The sequence below is a fragment of the Pogona vitticeps genome, chromosome 2, assembly GCF_051106095.1.
Source record: "Pogona vitticeps strain Pit_001003342236 chromosome 2, PviZW2.1, whole genome shotgun sequence".
Lineage (NCBI taxonomy): Eukaryota > Metazoa > Chordata > Lepidosauria > Squamata > Agamidae > Pogona > Pogona vitticeps.
In genome coordinates this window covers 85,701,003-85,719,362 of record NC_135784.1, presented here as the reverse complement: position 1 = coordinate 85,719,362, position 18,360 = coordinate 85,701,003, and the positions used below count along the sequence as shown (strand labels likewise).

The 18,360-nt window shown below is 46.5% G+C and overlaps 1 protein-coding gene across 8 annotated transcripts in view; it reads left to right on the top strand.

Annotated features, from left to right (window-relative positions):
- PDLIM7 (PDZ and LIM domain 7) overlaps positions 1-18,154 on the top strand; it is a 53,581-nt gene extending 35,427 nt beyond the window's left edge. Inside the window, exons 5-15 of one of the 8 annotated variants that reach the window (XM_072989923.2) lie at positions 1,633-1,805; positions 3,807-3,827; positions 4,630-4,713; positions 6,549-6,703; positions 7,236-7,272; positions 12,371-12,429; positions 12,867-13,107; positions 13,708-13,888; positions 14,699-14,819; positions 16,235-16,350; positions 16,845-18,154. In XM_072989923.2, the coding sequence (XP_072846024.2) occupies positions 1,633-1,805; positions 3,807-3,827; positions 4,630-4,713; positions 6,549-6,703; positions 7,236-7,272; positions 12,371-12,429; positions 12,867-13,107; positions 13,708-13,888; positions 14,699-14,819; positions 16,235-16,350; positions 16,845-16,931 (1,275 nt within the window). In that variant the 3' untranslated portion in view covers positions 16,932-18,154. Of the gene's footprint in view, positions 1-1,632; positions 1,806-3,806; positions 3,828-4,629; positions 4,714-6,548; positions 6,704-7,235; positions 7,273-7,634; positions 9,057-12,370; positions 12,430-12,866; positions 13,108-13,707; positions 13,889-14,698; positions 14,820-16,234; positions 16,351-16,844 lie in introns of those variants that run through there. The other 7 variants (XM_072989924.2, XM_020790523.3, XM_072989925.2 and 4 more) reach the window with 7 other exon arrangements.
- The last annotated feature ends 206 nt before the right edge of the window (positions 18,155-18,360 follow it).

The window sequence follows — 18,360 nt, the reverse complement described above, 5'->3', positions numbered from 1 at the left end:
GTTTGCTGTGGTCCACACAGTCAAAGGCTTTTGCGTAGTCAATGAAGCAGAAGTAGATTTTTTCTGGAACTCTCTGGCTTTCTCCATAATCCAGCGCATGTTAGCAATTTGGTCTCTAGTTCCTCTGCCCCTTCGAAATCCAGCTTGTACTTCTGGGAGTCCTCGGTCCACATACTGCTGAAGCCGACCTTGTAGGATTTTGAGCATAACCTTGCTAGCGTGTGAAATGAGTGCAATTGTACGGTAGTTGGAGCATTCTTTGGCACTGCTCTTCTTTGGGATTGGGATGTAGACTGATCTTTTCCAATCCTCTGTCCATTGTTGAGTTTTCCAAACTTGCTGACATATGGAGTGTAACACCTTAACAGCGTCATCTTTTAAGATTTTAAATAATTCCACTGGAATGCCATCACCTCCACTGGAATGCCATCACCTCCACTGGCCTTGTTGTTAGCCATGCTTTCTAAGGCCCACTTGACTTCACTCTCCAGGATGTCTGGCTCAAGGTCAGCAACCACACTATGTAGGATGTCCGGGACATCCAGATCTTTCTAGTATAATTCCTCTGTGTATTCTTGCCACCCCTTCTTGATGTCTTCTGCTTCTGTGAGGTCCCTCCCATTTTTGTTCTTTATCATGTCCATCTTTGCACAAAATGTTCTCGTAGCCAATGTAATTTAAACAGAATCAGCTTGATGTGTCCCCTAGTGCCCCCAACACTCACCAGCCACTCAGCTCGATTCTGGACCAGTTGCAGTTGCTGGACAGTCTTCAAAGGCAGCCCCACATAGAGTGCATTGCAGTGATCTGTACGAGATGTTACCAGTGTGTGTGTAACTGTCATGAGACTCCACTCATCCAGTTAGGGCCGTAGCTGGTGTAATTTCCGCAGCTGAAGGAAGGCGCCCCTGGCCACCGAGTCCACCTGGGCTCCCAGGGTTAGACTGGGGTCCAGGAGCACCCCCAGGCTGCACTGTCCCTTAGGGGGAGTGCAACCCCATTCAGGGCAGGGAAATGGCCCTCTAGCCTCTCCAGCGAAGCACCCACTAACAGCACTTCTGTCTTGTCTGGATTGAGTTTCAATTTATTAACCCTCATCCAGTCCATTATCAGGTCCAGACACGAGTTCAGCACAGAAACCTCCTTGGTGGAAGACGAGAGGTAGAGCTGAGTATCGTCAGCATATTGCTGACTCCTCGGCCCAAACTTCCTGATGACCTCTCCCAGCGGTTCCATGTAGATGTTAAACAGCATGGGGGACAGTATCGAGCCCTGAGGAACCCCGTGACATAAATGCCATGGGGCAGAGCAACTGTCCCCCAGCACCACCTTCTGGACTCGATCAGCCAGGAAGGAGTGGAACCACTGTAAAACGGTGCTCCCAACCCAGCCAGCCTATCCAGAAGGACACCGTGTTCGATGGTGTCGAAAGCTGCTGAGAGGTCCAGGAGTATCAACAGGGTCACACTTCCCTTGTTAGTGGCTGTGGCTGTGGCCTCACCATTCCTGTGGTCCAAAAGCAACTTGTGTTCCATTGGGCACTCAGATGTCTGGTACTGCCTGGCAGTCAGAAGCTCTTGCATGTTGCCTGCTGTTTCAGCTTGGGTGTTGTGTGTTTTGTCTTCTGCTCAGGATGCACTCCCTTCCTCTGAGCCCCCGAAGTATAACTTCACTCCCAGCTCTGCCCTCAACAAAACAGCCCGGCCCTTTGGAGTTACCTGTGCTCCAAACTGTCAGCCTGGGCTGGTGATGAAGCCTGTGCTGTACACTCCCTCTACGTCCATCTGCACCACACAGCACAATGGGTACGTTGCTGGGCTTCTAGGCATCCTGGATCACAATGTGTAGGGTGGGGTGAGGGTGGGCTAGAGTGATGTTTTTGCAGAACACCATCTCACTATCCTACTCACAGCTCTCCCCTTCCCATTTGCCCACACTGCATGTCAGGCTGTGCATGGGTGGTTTTCCATTGGGTGGGCATGGGTGGTGCATCCCAACAAGGAGAATCTGCCGTCATACTTAATCATCTGGTGTCGCAGTGACCTCTGATGGCTGGAGCTAATATTGCAGTGCTTCAATCCATTCAGAGACCTGCCTTACATGTTTGGTCTTGAATGTCTGCTTGAATGTAAGGCCATTAGCAACTCCACTTTTAGAATGTTCTGCCTATTTTTGGCTAGCTTCACGTCTCCTCTGAAAATTCATATGCAGCAGCTTGGAACATAATGATACATCTAAGAACCTATATTTGTCTTGATCTACCAAGACAACATGATTGCTGGATTTTTTTTGTGTGTGAATGATCGTGCACTGTACTAGAGGGCCTGCATGCATGCATTGGATGTTCCCTACAAGTGGGATGTATGTTGCTGACTCACTATAATGGAATGAACGTGGTTTTCGGATCGATGTGTGTATTTCCATCCTCCTCTGTTCTCTGGCAAGCTATAATACAGTTAGGTTCCAAACTGTCAGCCCTTGGTTGAGTATCAGGTCCCTCCCTGAGCACTCTTAAGCTAAAAGCTATCCACTCAACCAAGGTGGTAAATGATTCACCTCAAACATGTTAGCCCTTTTGGTCACTTTCCAGAGCTGTTCAGTTTAGAACAAAATCTCATACTGTTCTGGGATTATTTGTGTTCTTTGGTGATGAGCAACACAGTGTTATCATGATAATCTTGGCTTCCCAGCTTCTTAAGAAAGGGTTATAATGAAAAAATGTCAAGTGCAAAATGAATCTCTATTTGAGCCCATACCATTTTCTGTTCTACATATCTTAAACTGGCACCTTCTTGCCTTCTTTCCTGCCTGCACCCATCTCAGTTGTGTGTATGCATATTTGGGGGGGGTGTATTTGGGACACCTGCCAAGACTTTTTCTGCCATCTGCTGGGGGAGGAGTATGTGAAGAAGCCCCTCTGAGGGACCCTTTGAGCAATTAGATAAGAAGCCGGTGGGTCTTCCATAGATGTTGCCTCTGCAGAATTTGTATAGAAGGAGATGCTGGCAGAGTGGGAGGAAGGGAGCGGAAGGAGAAAGGAAGACTCACAAAGAAAAAGACAGTATTTTGATAACCAAACCCTGGGTCATGGTAGCTATGCAGGAGGAGTACTTTAGCTACATCACATGCATTCCTGGCCTCACAGAGAATCTCTTTGTCCTATAAATGCTGGGGGTGTAGGCGAGGTTGGTCTGGCTTTAAACCACATACTGTATTTCTGGCCAAGATGAGCTTCTTGGGTCTGGGTGGAAACTTAATGCTTAACTACATGCCTGTTGGTGGAAATGCTGATGGAGCTGAGTCCTCTCAGTATAGTTTCATCTCCTGATCCTAGCAAGAGATGTATATAGCAAAGTGGTGATGATCCAGTGTGAACATGCCAAGTATCCCTTTGCTGCTTTTTCAGCAAAAGCTTTCCCGTGAGCTGTCTTGTCACCAGGAAGCAGGTTTGGATTAAGGAAATGGGAACTTTTAGGGATTCTACCATTTAGATGCCCTCACTGAAGCTTTGTTACGTATTCACCGATTTTCTCGGTTCTGCAGTTTTAGGTGTCCTAAAATATTTTTCCAAGACAGTTCCCTCCAGAATGTGTTAGATTATGTCTTTTATTGTTCATAGCCAACATGAATTGTAGGGAAAATACTCTGGCACTTTGAAAACAATTGAGAGACTGAAAGTTTTCATAGAGAGAATATGAAAGAATTGTAATAATTGTCTTATAGTTCTAACCTGTCTTTATCTTTCCTGTCTGCCTTTTTCCCCCTCTTTCCCCCTCTTTCCCTCTCTCTTTCTCTTTCCCTCTCAGGTGCAGAAACCTGACAAGTCAGTAAGCTTTTTGCTGTTCTTACCTTATGTATATGCCTTATAATTTGCATGACCTAGTGTAGACTCCTCATTGCCTGTCATGTTTCTAGTTTCACTCGTCTCCTACTCCCTATCTTGCCCTGTGTAAAGAGTGTGTAGTTGTGAGGGGGTAACAATTCTTCTCCCAGCCTCCAAAAACACAAACCCAAATGTGGCTTGAGGGTATATGTTTGGGAGGAGGGACGAACAGAAAAGGAAAACCTGGCGGTTGTTGTAATGCTTGCAGTGGACTTGGACATGGTGACCTTTCCCCCCCTATAGTAAGAAGGGCAATGTTGTTGGGTTTTTTCTTTTCAGTTTTGTCTTGACTGAACTTCCTTGGTTTGTGCTGGAGTCTTCCTGAATGACGCTGTGGTTTGTCATTTCCCAGGGGTCTAGTTGAGATGGAAAAGCCTGTTCATGTGAGGGAGCTGGCTGGAACGTGATTGCTGCCCTGAAGTTGAGAATTGCACCTTGAATGGTTTCTGAGGGGAGGGTTCAAGCAATTCCACAGGAATGGGACAATCTGATGTGGCTCCTCATAGGGCTCAGTCATCTATAGCTGTGACTGCCTGACCCAGATAAGAGAGAGGAAGTGATGCTAAATTTGGCAGGGAGTCGTGTGGTTTCTCTTTTTCACTGTCAAGCTGGTGATGCCTCCAGTAACGCTGACTATCTCTCAGATACGTTCATTTTTGTTTGTGCTGCAGTCCTGTGAAGGGATAACTTTTCTTACCTGACCTGTACTCTCCTTTCTCTTATTCTCTTGCTGCTCCTGACCTCAGGGTTAGTACTCACCCCACCGAGGTGAAGGCTCCACCCCAAAGCAATCCCATCCCTGATTATGGAGATTACTACCTGGAAGACCAGTAAGATTGGGGGGGGGGGGGGAAGGATGACATGATCTAAGGATGTTATGTTATGTTTCTTGCATGAGCTGCTGCTATTGTGAGCTATGATAGTGCCTCCTTTTTAATTTTTTATTTTTATTATTTTGAAAAATAGCCTTGTAAACTGAAAGAAGCTAACACCTGGATAGCCACAGCTAGAATTCGGGGCTTTCAAACTCAATAAAAATCTCAGTCTGAAGGGACAGCATGAGAGTGGTGCAGAGAAGTTACACTAGTGCTACAGCTGAGATGTAAGAGTGAGTTCCAGCAGTCTGGTAACATTTCAAGCTGCCCATGGCTCCATGCTGCAGAATCCTGGGATTTTGGAGTTTTATGTGGCAGTTAAGGGTAGCAATCTGCTCCTCTGACTTATGGCAACCTTATGAATGAGAGATCTCCAAAATGGGCTATCCTCAGCTGCCCCGCTTATCTCTTGTACTCAAGCCAGTGGTTTCCTTTAGGAAATCAGTTCATCTTGTGTTTGGTCTCCCTCTTTTCCTGCTGCTTTCCACTTTCCCCAGCATTATTGTCTTTTATAGAGAACCCTGCATTCTCAGGATGTGCCCAAAGTAGGTAAGCCTCAGTTTCAACATTTTTGCCTTCAGAGATAGTTCAGGCTTGATTTGCTCTAGGCTGCACCTGTTCGCTTGTCTGTCAGTCTAGGGTATCTGCATAGCTCTCTTCCTGCACTATATTTCAAAGGAATCCATTCCCCCCCTTTCATACTCATACATAGTGACTGGAAATACAAGAGTGTGGATGATGTTGGTCTTGGTCTCCAGTGATATATCCTTACAACTCTCGCATCATCCACAGAATTACAGCAGAAAATTCTAAGCACTTCACCAAACTGCCCGGCATTCTACGGGATGGGAAGCATGGTGGTTAAAGTGAGATCAGACAGTTATAACTGGGTAGTGTAGATACACAATCTTAAAAAACAATAAGGTCTCATGAAGAGTCAGGCTGTTGGTGCATCCAGAATACTATTTACTGTAGAACAGTACTCTGCTTTTGGTACTCATAATCTGTTCTGCTGGTACTCTCTGCTCTAGGGTAAGTCTGCCAGTGACTATTAGTGCAGATCCTCTGTGCCCAGAGTCTTTGCTGGGGGACAATTAATTGGTTTTCTCCACAGGTGGGTAACGTGGAGCCATCTGGATCTTGCTGCACTTCCCATCGTCCCTGACCATTTGCTGTTTTGTAAAAACTGATGGGAGTAGGAGTCCACAGAAATCTGGAGGGATGCAGGATCTCTTGTATCTGGTTTCTGTACCTCCCTTTGGCCACCACTGGCTTAGACTGACTGACATTTCAGACTGATTGAGCAGACCTCATTTTCTTGCTCTTAAGTGGCAGGGATTTCCCCCCCTAGGTTTCATGTTTGAGATGCCAAGGGTTAAAACGTAGAATGTTTTTTAAGTATATGCCCCTGAAACTGTACTGTACTAAAAATATAAGGAGGCACATGTAGAATTCAAACCCCTTGTGACTCCATCCCATGGCATAGATTGTCAATCACTTGCTGAAATCTGTCTTCTGTATGTGTGCCTTTCTCCGTGGATGGTTAAGCAGCCCCAATGAGAGAGGAATGGGGAGGAATTTCAGGGTTTATTTACTGCCTCTTCAGGGCAGATTACTTGGTTGTAGTTGTTTGCGCTGTTCTTCAGAGTTATGAAACAGTGGCCATGTCCTGATATGTGCAGGCGCTGATGTCTCGGGTTTTGTGCTGGCTGCAGTGTGTGTGTATCATGCATGCCTGGCAGCCACTCTTTCCAGTGCAGCCCTGGCTTAGTGCCCTTGTCTGTTTGTAGGCACTCTTTGCGGCTGGTGAGCCTGCCAGCCTTCCTTCCCAGTGACTCCAGCAAAAAGAGACTTATTGAGGGCACGGAGGACTGGCGGCCACGGACTGGCACTACCCAGTCCCGTTCTTTCCGTATCCTGGCCCACCTGACGGGCACAGAATTCAGTAAGTGCCTCCTCCGTGTGCTGGGGGTGCAGTTGGTGGTGGGTGCATCATTCGTCCACTGTGTTCCTGTCAGTGGCTTGCTCCAGGCAAAGAAGCAGCAGGAAGTAATAAGCGTTCAATACTGCCAGCTGGAGGGTGATGTTGCAGCAGTGCCGGAGCTGTTAAGAGCAACTCTGGCCCTCTTCCACATGCATTCTGCACCCTACCCAGTTGGCACCAGCCAGTTTGGGAGGGCTTTGCAGCCAAACTGTCCTGCAGCCATAGACAGGAGCATGCAGTCTCCTGCTCAATGCCCAGCAATGCTCTCTTGGCCTCATTCTGTCTCTGTGTGCTGCTGCTTTAGGACCTCTGCAGGCACCTCATCCTAATTCCTTCTTATCATTGCTGATGCCAAGTCCTTCTATCCTCCAGGGAGCATGCTTATTTTTTGCCTAATGGTTCCTTTCCATTTTTCTGCTTAGAAAACTTAAAATAACCTAGCTCGTTCAGGCCATGATATTCTTTCTCTCTCCTTTCCTTCTGCTGCTGTCAGTGCAAGACCCGGATGATGAGCATGTTAGGAAAGCCAGGTAAGAAGCTGTCCCACTCCAAGCACCCACTATGGCCCCCTGTTTAGAGCATGGAGAGTGGATTCTTGCCAGATGTCTCCACTCTGCTAGTGCTTGGGTTTGAAGGTGAAATGGATTGACAGTGTGCAGAACCACTTCTGGACTTTTGTAGATACTCTTGCACACCTGTAGACACAAGCGTACATTTTGTATGTATTGGGAAGATAGGAATAAAACCCTTTGGCTGTTTTTCTTGTTTTCTGCAGTTTCAGTAGCTTAAGGCATGCATGAACTGCTGTCCTGTTTCTCTTTTTCTCCATCTCAAATGCTGCCTTTTTCTTCCCACCTGTCTATCTTTTTGTTTTCCCTCTTTTTTTTTCCAGAGAAAAGTTTGTCTCAGATCTTCAGAGCCCTCGTTACACTCACCTGCGTGACTGGCATCACCAGCGATCAGCTACCTCTCTGAATGTCCTCTCCTAAGCAGTCTCAGACAACCCTATGCTCTTCTGACTCCACCTCTCTCTAGTGCATGGCTGATGTTATGGGGAAGGGTGCACCTCTGCCTGTCTCCTTCTGTCTGTTGGATGAAACTTAAAAAAACAAACAAACTAGAAATCCACAGTGACTTCTGGAATGAATGGAGTGATGGATCCTGTATTGGAGACTGACGTGGGAGGGAACTGGAAATAGGCAGGAGGTTCCTTTCCTCCTTGACAACCTTTCAGGTTGAGATTCCTCCCGTCATGTGTGGGTGGAGGCTTGGTGCTCCAACTCTATGATTGGGCAGGACAGTGGGCTTCCTCAGCAGTAAAAATGCTCTGGTTGATAAAAGGCTGTTTTAATTGTTTAAAAATTCCTTGAATAAGGGAGAAGAAGACTGGAGACCTTTGTTTGTTTGTAGCCTTCATATATTTAAGTAGGAAAACTGTCTACCGATGCAAGCTTGCATTGCACAGAGAAGAAGCCTACTGTCCTTCCTTTGGATTTGTGAGGCATGACTTTTTTTCAAGAGTTCCCAGCATTTTCTTTCCTGATTGAAACATTTCAAATAAAAGAGAATCTTTTTCCAACCACACATGTGTATGACTGGAAAGAAACTCCTGGGTTGCAGAGTTCATATTGGATGTGGGGCGGGGGAGGTTTGCTTGGTGTTCCATTGACCATCCTTTGGTGGCTTCTCAACCAAGAGGTCAAGGATCTGAAATGAAACAAACTTCTCCTCTCAACAGTCCTCTCTGTCTCTTTGCAAGTAGCTAATAATACCAGTATCCTTCCCTTTCCTTCAGTGCAGCCAGTTTGTCCCTTTTCCTCTTTAGTCCAGCAACCACGAGTAGTTGTTAGTCAAAAACAGAGCTCATGTCTCTCTGCCATGGTCTAATGAGATTGTGAGAACTTCCGAAACTACCTCCCTTCAATGACTCCTATAAGCAGTAGATATAGTCTTTGTCTCATCCTCCTTAACACTAAAGCAACACCAAGTGTGCCTTCGTTTTGCAAAACTCGTTGTACTGGGGTTGCAGCAGACTCTTAGGAATGGGCTTAATCTCTACAAGCACACTTCTTTCCATGCCTGGTGTGTTATTTGGCCCAGCGCATGGGAATATCACGAGCTTTTTTCTCTAGAAGGGGTTTTATCATTGTTTTGGCTACAGGCATGACACACAATTCAGCTGTTATCTGTACTGTACTACAATCCACCCACCCACCCCGAGCTGCCTGGAACCAATGCCCAGTTTGCAGTCTGAATGGCTGGTGGGTTACTACCTTCTATTTTGTAGTAAGAATAAATGCTCATATTCTTGTAACTGTCTCCTGTCTCTTCATTGTTGTATCGGCTATTGGAAATAGGAATGCTGGGTTCTTTCAGAGCTGATCTGGGGCCAGGAAGCCAAAGAGACCATTTTTCTACAATAAGCCTGTCATCTGTGAGGTCACTTGGAAGACAGCTGAGCAGAGTAATTATCTTTTCCCACCTGTGATCTTCAGGTGCTGCTGGATCCAGAGTTTCTTTGGGGACCAAGGTCCCTATTAGCAGTCTGGCACTGAGTCCTCTTCCTTTTTCTCACAATATTTTATGTCATAGTATAATGTTTTGTTTCAGCTTTCCAACATGGAATGGAGGGCAAGAAACAAAAAGCCAGAATTTAGCCTTCATCTATGATTTTAACATTTACTGCATCTCTTAGTTTGACAGCATCTTAGACAAAGTCTTTGGGTAGCTGAGTGAGAGATGAAGGTGTGCAGTGACCTGTCTACTTTTTGAAATGTCAGCACTTAGTCTGAAACAAGCCTGCAGGTTTATTATCTCCATGGTTTACAAGATTCTTTTGCTTCTCCTAGGATGAACGACGTGACACACTTCTTGCTGAGCTATATCAATTCACATTACTGGGGTGGGGATAGGATCAGCATCTCAAGTATGAGTGCATACTCTAGCAAGTTAAAAAGGAAAAGAAACTCTCTTTGCTCATAGGTCTGATGAGGAGAGAACTCCCAGCCTTATTTTTTTCACCAATATGTCAGTCGCCTACATGCAGGGAGATTTGTGTGTGCGTGGGCATGTTCCCTCCACCTCCAAACCACAAGGGTAAACATACTGTATAATTGCTCACTTGCACATAGACTGATACAGTTCAGAGGCAGAAATGCACACTGTTGTTTTTTTCTTGCGTGGGGTGAATGTATCTCACACTCCTGGGAGGCCCCTCCCTCTTTCCATCCCACCCAGATATCTGTCTAAGGGCTCAGAAGGGAAGGATTGGAATAAGCACAGGCACTCCTCCTGTTCCCCATTTTTAGGATTCCTCTGTGTGCAGCGAGGAAGATACTTCTGCCTCTTGCAGCTAGGTCTCTGAACCCCTCACACTTTATCATGTCCACTTTCCACTTCCCTACTTCTAATGGGATTCTGCCCATGAGCAGACTGTCCCTTGCTGCTCTTGACCAGAAGGAATGTTTTGAGCCCAAGTGCTGATAACATCACTCTCCCCTTTTTCCTGTGTCATCTCCTGGGAAATGGCTACCTCCACAGCTTGACTGTTCTCCCCTCACCATTGTTCATGTACCCCCCAATGATTCCCCTTCAACCATCTTCTCCTGCTTTGGAGTACACTGCAGTCTTGATTTATCCTTCCTGCAGACAGCCCAGGAAGCCCTTTTCCACACAGAGATCTTTGGATGTGTGAAGCCTTCAATTTCTTTGAAGGTTTAGGCTCCATGTTGAGGTACCATTTGCCAGAGCCCCACATGAAGCAAGCTGAGTTTGTTCGCTGAAAGATTGTTCCAATCTACAGTACATCCCCACACCAAAAACGTTTAAAATAATTTTTTGAAAAGTATTGTGACGAAGAGGGCATTTGTGTGACCATCAAAGGAGGAGATGAGAAACTAAATATTTGTTACAGTAACATGGGGTTGGCTTAAATTTGAGGGAAATAGTGTAATTTTTTTAAGAATATAGCTTAGCAATACTTGCACTATGAGAAGGAAGCCATTAGAAGTTTTCAAGCAGAGGCAGAACAGGCCTCTGGTAGGTGAAAGAGATGGCCTGAAGACTCTACAACAGAGCAGGGCTCTGCATTCTTTTATCAAAGCAGGTGGGAAATATTTTGTGGATGTATGTGACAGAAAGGGAGAGAGAGCTCACCTCCCTCCCCTGCCCTGATTTGCTGCCTTATGTGAATCTTTGCCAGAGGAGAGCATGACACCGCTCAGGTTTAAGTGGCAGTTGATTACCACTGCTGAACTGTGCCCTGTTGCAATTCAGATGGATGGCCAAGCACTTACTCTAGCTAGCTGGCCTCAAGTTTCTTTTTTTTTTCTTTATTTGTATCAGAGTGTGGCACTGTTCAAAATCATGGATGCACATGAAATAGAGGCAAAATCAAAAACCAGTTAAAATGTCAATACAATCAGATTATTTTTGACCAGAAGCAGTCAGAGCTTGAATGTGTGCAGAAACTTCCTCAACTTCAGCCTTTATCGGGGGGGGGGGGGGGGGTTGGGTGTGTGTGTGTCAGCATCCATTAAGTGGATGGGTTTGGTGCCGTTCCAGTGCAACACTTCTGGAAGAATTTGCTGGCTGCACAGCATTGCCCAGAGGATGCCCAAGTACACTCACAATGCTTTCCCACTCTTTGAGGAGGCACCTTTTGTGTCCCTTCTCAAGTGTCTTCATCCTAAAGCATTTGGTAACACCCCACACTTTTATTTTTCATGGCACATTCTGTGCTACCATCCACCATCTTAGGTAAGCCTGCCTTACAATCTGCAGTAGAGAGGCCTAGGGGGTTTTGCTGCCTGGTCACTCTGATGTCACCGTGGTGCTTGTATTTTTGGAATCTCTGCCTAGTTTTCTGACCTGGGTTCTGCCGTGTTTATGTTTGGAAAACAACTAATTGCGATGCATAGGATTCTTCCTTTTATCATAGGAGTGCTTCTTTTCCCTGTTTTACCCGCCTCTGACTCAAATCCTGGCTGCATTGTCATCCAGATAAAGGGTTTGGGAGATTTTCATGGTCCTCTGCAAAATTTTCTGTCATATCCTACCTGTTTCAACAGACCAGGTCACAGAGACTTTCTTCTCTCGCCTGCATGTACAGTATATGGTGAGTGCAGTCATTGTGCTCAGTGTTCTGGAGGCACATGAAAGGTCCTCCCCTCTTTAGACTTTGTTGAACTGGGCTCTCTGTAGTGCTATGGAGAACAGAAGATGAGTTGTTCTCACTGTCTATAAATCAGGGAGGGAGTATCTTGCATCTCTTGTTTCTTTCTCTCTCGGCCATGTTTTGGCCAGGCTTCCTTAACAGTTTTGATTTCGCTTAATACAGTAGAGCTGTGTTTTTCTAATATGGCCCTAAAGAGCCAAACCAGCCAATAGGGGTCACTGCTACACAATGGGCATGGGTAAGAATATGGGGCAACAGTCTGCTCCACTTGCTGTGACTTCTTTCATATTTGTGGGCCCCTTGAAATTTGGGAGTGTCTTTTTGATTAACCATCCCCCACCCCACCCCCAACCCATTGACTAACTGGCTAAACCTGATGGAAGTACCAGACTTGGTGTGGGTGTGGAGCAAAGGGCCCCAGGTGGTAATGGAACTAATTGGTTATTCTGTAGCCAGGTCTCCATGCCGGATCTGTCTTCTGCGCCATCCTTGAAAGTGGAGCCTGGATATGGTAAGCTGGGAGCACTGCAGTTGGAGGCATAAAGCACTTTGTAAGAGCAACCTTGGGGCAAGGGCAGTGGTGGGGAAAGCCTGGGGGCACTGGCAGCTGTTTTCCTACTCAGCAGAAGCCTTTGGGTGGGTGCTTTTAACTTGCCCTTAAGCCTTTCGCAAAATATAAATATTTTGCTGCAATTGAGTGGTGACCAGTTCTTTGTGAGAGAGGGTGGGTGCTTCTACCTAAATTTGAGTGCACCTGGGAGGAGTTTTCTTTTTTTTTGGGGGGGGACCACTTGCAGAAGTGCTGGGGGATTATATGAGTTGTAGTCTAAACCAGTAAGGGTGGAGATTATCATCAGTACACAAACAATACAGCATAGGCCCTGTGAATTTCAGATCATACAGGGGCCCAGTGTATTGTTCTAAATACAAAGGTCATGACTATTCCAGGTTCTGCTGCTACGAAACCTGCTCCTATCTCGAGCCCTACCAGTCGTCCCCCCTGGGCTGTAGATCCTTCCTTTGCTGAGCGATATGCCCCCGATAAAACCAGCACAGTGTTGAGCAAGCACAGCCAGCCAGCCACCCCAACACCTGTGCAGAACCGCAACTCCATTGTCCAGGCTGCGCAGCAAGCACCTGAAAGTGCCAGCAAAACACCTATCTGCTATCAGTGTAACAAGATTATCAGGTAAGCAGTCCAGCTCTGCTGAGGAGAGCAGTCTCCTGCTCCCCTTGCCTCTCCTCCACTTTGATTGACAGGTAGCTCTGTATGTGAACTGACTTCATTAGTGATTGTGGTCTGTAAGATGATAATGATAGTTTTTTTTTTCTGTGGTGGCTCCATCTTACATGTAAGTTCTTACTTGATGGAATAAGAATCAGTGTTGGGTTTATGCACAACCTGAGCTACAGCTTGAGGCTGCTGGTTATGAGATGCCTCTACAGTAAATGTTAAAGAACCTGTTAGAATAATATATATGTTTTTGCTAATGCCTCTTAAATTTGATGTATTGTAAGACCTCTGCCTGTCTTAAGTTCACCCTGGAAAGGATAATAGTAATGTCGCCATGATGTGTGAGTCAAACCTTTTTGTTTACTGTAGATTTATAATTATTTTATTTCATCACAACAGATGGGATGAGTCTTTCAACTCCATAAATGCTATTATTTGTATTAATAATATTGATAATACTAATAATATCTTTCCCACATGGACAAATATGATTCTGATATCTGGCCAGGTTCATCACCCACTCAGACCTAACCCTTTCTCTTTGCTTTCCTTTAGAGGGCGTTACCTGGTGGCCCTGGGGCGTTACTACCACCCTGAGGAGTTCACCTGCTCACAGTGCAGGAAAGTGTTGGATGAAGGTGGCTTTTTTGAGGAGAAGGGCTCCATCTTCTGCCCTAAGTGTTATGATATACGCTATGCCCCCAACTGTGCCAAATGCAAGAAGAAGATTACGGGGGTGAGTTCAACTGGCACACAACCTGCAATGATAGCATGTCACACCCTTGAGTATCTTGGGTCACCCGCCTGATGTATCAGGAGTCCTTAGGGCCTCACCTTCCTGAGACAGCCAGAAGGAGCTTGCTTGAGCCTAGTTGAAGGACAGGGAACCTAACAGCCCTCTGGATGTTGCAGGAGTATGATGGTCATTTCCCCACCCATTGACTGTGCTGGGTGGACTAATGGAAGTTGGAATGGGCTCCTGCCACTAAAAGGTGAGAATAGGTACTCACAGACAAGGGACAAACAGACTAGTGTGACACTGAGCCAGCATGGATGATAAAAATGCTTTGCAATGCTTCCTCGGAAGGGTCAGGGCAAAGATGATCCAACAAGATCTATAGGGTCAAAGATTGCTTGCCTGTTTCAGCCCAGTAACTCAATGACTGGGCCTTGAAGCTCTGCCTAGGGAAGAGGAGAGTCCCATTCCTGAATACTTGCCCTTTAATCCTGTTGGGGACTTGGGCACAATCTCATGCTGGCCTGATGTGACAAAGTGCTGAAGAGCATGCACTGGCACTCTCTGGTTCACATCTCACCTCCACCAAGAGGTCACTAGGAGGCCTTAGCAATCCATGTCTAAACCTATTTCTGCTCTCAGATATGCCAGGCGAAGGCAATATTGGCCTACCTTGCAGGGTTGTTAGGACTCCTGAGGTACATAGGGCTTCTTTAATGCTTAGTGTGACATGGAGGATTTTTTCTAAATAATGCTGCAACATTGACCAAAGAGTGCCGTCTCTAACTTGTGTTCTTGCATTTGCTGTAGGAGATCATGCATGCCCTGAAGATGACTTGGCATGTCCAGTGCTTTATCTGCGCTGCCTGCAAAACGCCCATCCGCAACCGTGCCTTTTACATGGAAGAAGGGCAGCCTTACTGTGAGAGAGGTATGGAGGGAGGTTGCTGTACTATTCATCTAAAATTGCTGGCTGGGGATAAGGGAGGTTGTAATCCAGTGCGTCTGCAGAGTGCCGTTCTGAGGAAGGTTTGCCTGAGAGTAATGGGGCTTTGTGGACTGCCTTTAATTACATTGGTACACTGAAGGTATATTATGAAGGCTGCAAATTTCTCCTAGAATGGGATTTGCTCACCAAAGCAATCTTCTTCAGAAAAGAATAGAGGGCCAGGTAGGGAACATACCATAGAAAAGATTTCTATCCCTCAGTTCCTCATTATGGGCTTCAAGAGGTAGTAGGGAAACAAACTAACTGTAATGGCATCCTCCTCTGACCCTTGCCTAGCTGCCCCCTTGGTGATGGTTGCCTGGCAGTGCCACTTCTGCTGGGTTGCCATGGAGATGGTAGAGCAGTACCTGCATCACGAAGCCAGCTACTGAGCATCCTGGGAAATGTTGTTCTCTCCTTTCAGCTGTTACTGACAAACGTTGCCCTTTTCTGGAATATTCCATTCAGAGGTTTGTAGGGGGAGATCAGGCTTCAGAACTGAACCTCTATCCTCCACCCCACCCCCATTATCCGTTGCTGTGAAAAGGTCTGAAATTCTCCCAGATGAATGAACAGCTGCCTTTTATCACAAGTGGGTGGGGTGGCGAAGGGTGTGCAGGATTCTTAGCAGCATGGGTAGCCTTGCTTGACATGACAGTGAGGGTTGTCTGCTGTCTCCTCTCAGAGTCTTTGGCCTTCCAGGCCAACCGGCCCCAGAGCAACATTTATAGTATCTTTTGGTTAGCTCAGTGAGGGCCCCTATTAAAACAGCAGAGCCATATATGGGCTGGAGGTGAGGGGGGAATAGGGGGAGAATAAAGGCTACACAAACGGAAGGGGACCTAAGGACATGAACAGCACTGCCGTGGATCAGACAGAAAGACATTAGTGGAGCTATCCTATTAGAGCAGAATAGAGCCAGTTCTACTCAAAGCATTTGCAGTTGAGGTCTGGGCACAAAGCCAGATGAGGGTTTGGATTAATTTTTAAGAGTTTCTCATGCTCACAACACAGTAGAAGGGTGGTCGTTCAGTGGTAGAACTCACGTTTTGAGGTAGGCCCCAGGCCCCTACAGTAGGTCCCAGGTCCAATTCGTAGCATCTCCAGGGAGGGGGGAAACCCTGTCCGAAAACATAAAAGAGTTATAGACAGTCAGTGGAGTGGCATTCTTGCTGTGCTCAAGGTTGCTTGCTCTGCTGCTAGCTGCTCCGTTGACATGGCCCTGCAGCCCTCCCAGTCTTCCCTTTCCTGCTGTGAACAGTTTGTGCTGTGCCAGCGCAAGCAGAGACCTTGTCTTCTGGAACTTGAATGTCTTGGTTTAAGCGCAGTATCTTATCCTTTCCCCATTACCCATCAAGACTATGAGAAGATGTTTGGAACAAAATGCCGTGGCTGTGACTTCAAGATAGATGCTGGTGATCGGTTCCTGGAGGCGCTGGGCTTCAGCTGGCATGACACTTGCTTTGTCTGTGCGGTAAGCCCATCTCCCCCTGCCCCACCCCCACCCCACCCCACTCTCCCCCACATGCATACTGGCGGATCATGACTAATCTAGCTGTACAAGAGTCTTGGCCTGCTACATTTCATTTTCTTTGTGATAAAAATGGCCTGAGGCATTGCTCCCAAGCAGGGGCGCAGATTTTCTTGCCACAGAGCTTGTTATACATGGAGGGTTCTTTCCCTGATGGCTCTGAAAGGAGAGCCCACTTGTTTTAGCTTGTATAGGTTTCCCTCTTATTCATTGCCTTGTGGCAAGCAATGCCGGTGCCTCCTGCTGATGGAGGACAAATAAATTTTAGCAGGCAACAGATGTCAGGATGAAGCTGTGTGTTGGCTCACTGGGCGGCTTCGGTGGCATTGCCCTTCATCTTTGTCCTATGAATGAGCTGGGAGGCGGTGGGGAGCGAGTGTGAGAGAAAGAGAGAATGGCTGGTACTTGCCTCACTAGTTTCCTTTCCTTCTTCACAGATCTGCCAAGTTAACTTGGAAGGAAAAACATTCTACTCCAAAAAGGACAAGCCCCTGTGCAAGAGCCATGCTTTCTCCCATGTGTGAGGGATGAGGAGAATGGGGGGAGAAGAGAGGACCCCATTGCCCAAGCTGTTTCTCACTCTAAGCACTGTACCTCCATCCCCACGCCTTGCCCTGTTCTTACACACACACACAAACACAGAGAAAGAGAGAATGAGAATGGGTCCAGGCCATTCTCTTGACAATCATTTCCACTGAAGGGTGGAACACTCAGGATTCTCTTCAGTATTTTGGGAGGATTTAGTTACATGGCTTTAGAACATTGCCTTCTCTTCTTCTTCTTCTTTTTTAAAGTAGAACTCCATTCTGTGCAAGCTCTGAGTGATGGGGCAGGATCATCACTACACTTCCTATGCTGTGAAGCCATAGTGTCATTAATCAGAAGGAACTGCCAATAGTTCTGTTGCTCTTGGGGCCAGCTGCAGCCAAAGAAGGGAGACCTAGAATATTACTGTTTACCTGAAAGATCCCAAATGCTAGTTCTGTTGTAAAATAGGCAACACCTGAGACCTCGCCCTCATTTTCTAAACAAGTGTGAACATTTGTGGTTACGCCCTTGGGAATGATAGCAATCCGCAAAGCCTGATCCTGGATGTGGCTCACTCCAATTAATTCCCACCACCTTTGAAAAACAACCATCACATTCTCTTCCTCTTTGCCCTGACCCTTCCGAGGAAGCATTGCAAAGCATTTTTATCATCCATGCTGGCTCAGTGTCACACTAGTCTGTTTGCCCCTTGTCTGTGAGTACCTATTCTCATCTTTTAGTGGCAGGAGCCCATTCCAGCCATACTGCCCTATTGACACTTCCCACAGTGAAGACTAATAAAAGACCACAGAGCAAGAAGACCCCTGTCCCCAGGAATAAAGCAGCGACGTGTTCAGGATAGAGCATCGTACTATAAGTTCCAGCAGAGCAAGTAAAAAATAATTCTAAAATGCCATGGAGAATGGAGGCACTGCAGTATCCAGTTTCTTCACACCAGCAAAAACTGCTTCTCCCACACCCACACCCACACCCCCCCCACACACACACAGAGCATACATACAGTGTGGCATCTGCCCGTAGCTTGAAGTCCCTCAGCCAGAACTGACCTGGAACATTGCTACCAAAGAGTCATTATTTCTGTTTTGCTCTAAATACGTTTCCCAGAACTGTACTGTCCGCCTGGGAGTCTGATTTTTTTTTGCTCATCTTGGTGGTGCTTTCAGTGCCTAATAAAATATTTTAATTCTTTGCCACCTAAGCGGGTTCCATTTATTTCTGAGCCTATGGAGAGCAGAGTGTGGATGTTGAGGGTCAGAACAGAGAAACTTAGTGCAAACTGTGGATAAGCTAGAGGTGAGGTCTTTAAAAACAAAACTAGTCCTGTTTATTTCCCCTCAACCCAGACACCAGAGGGGAGCGGTGGAATCGAAACAGGTGTTTTTTTTTCATGGGCATAACAGAACC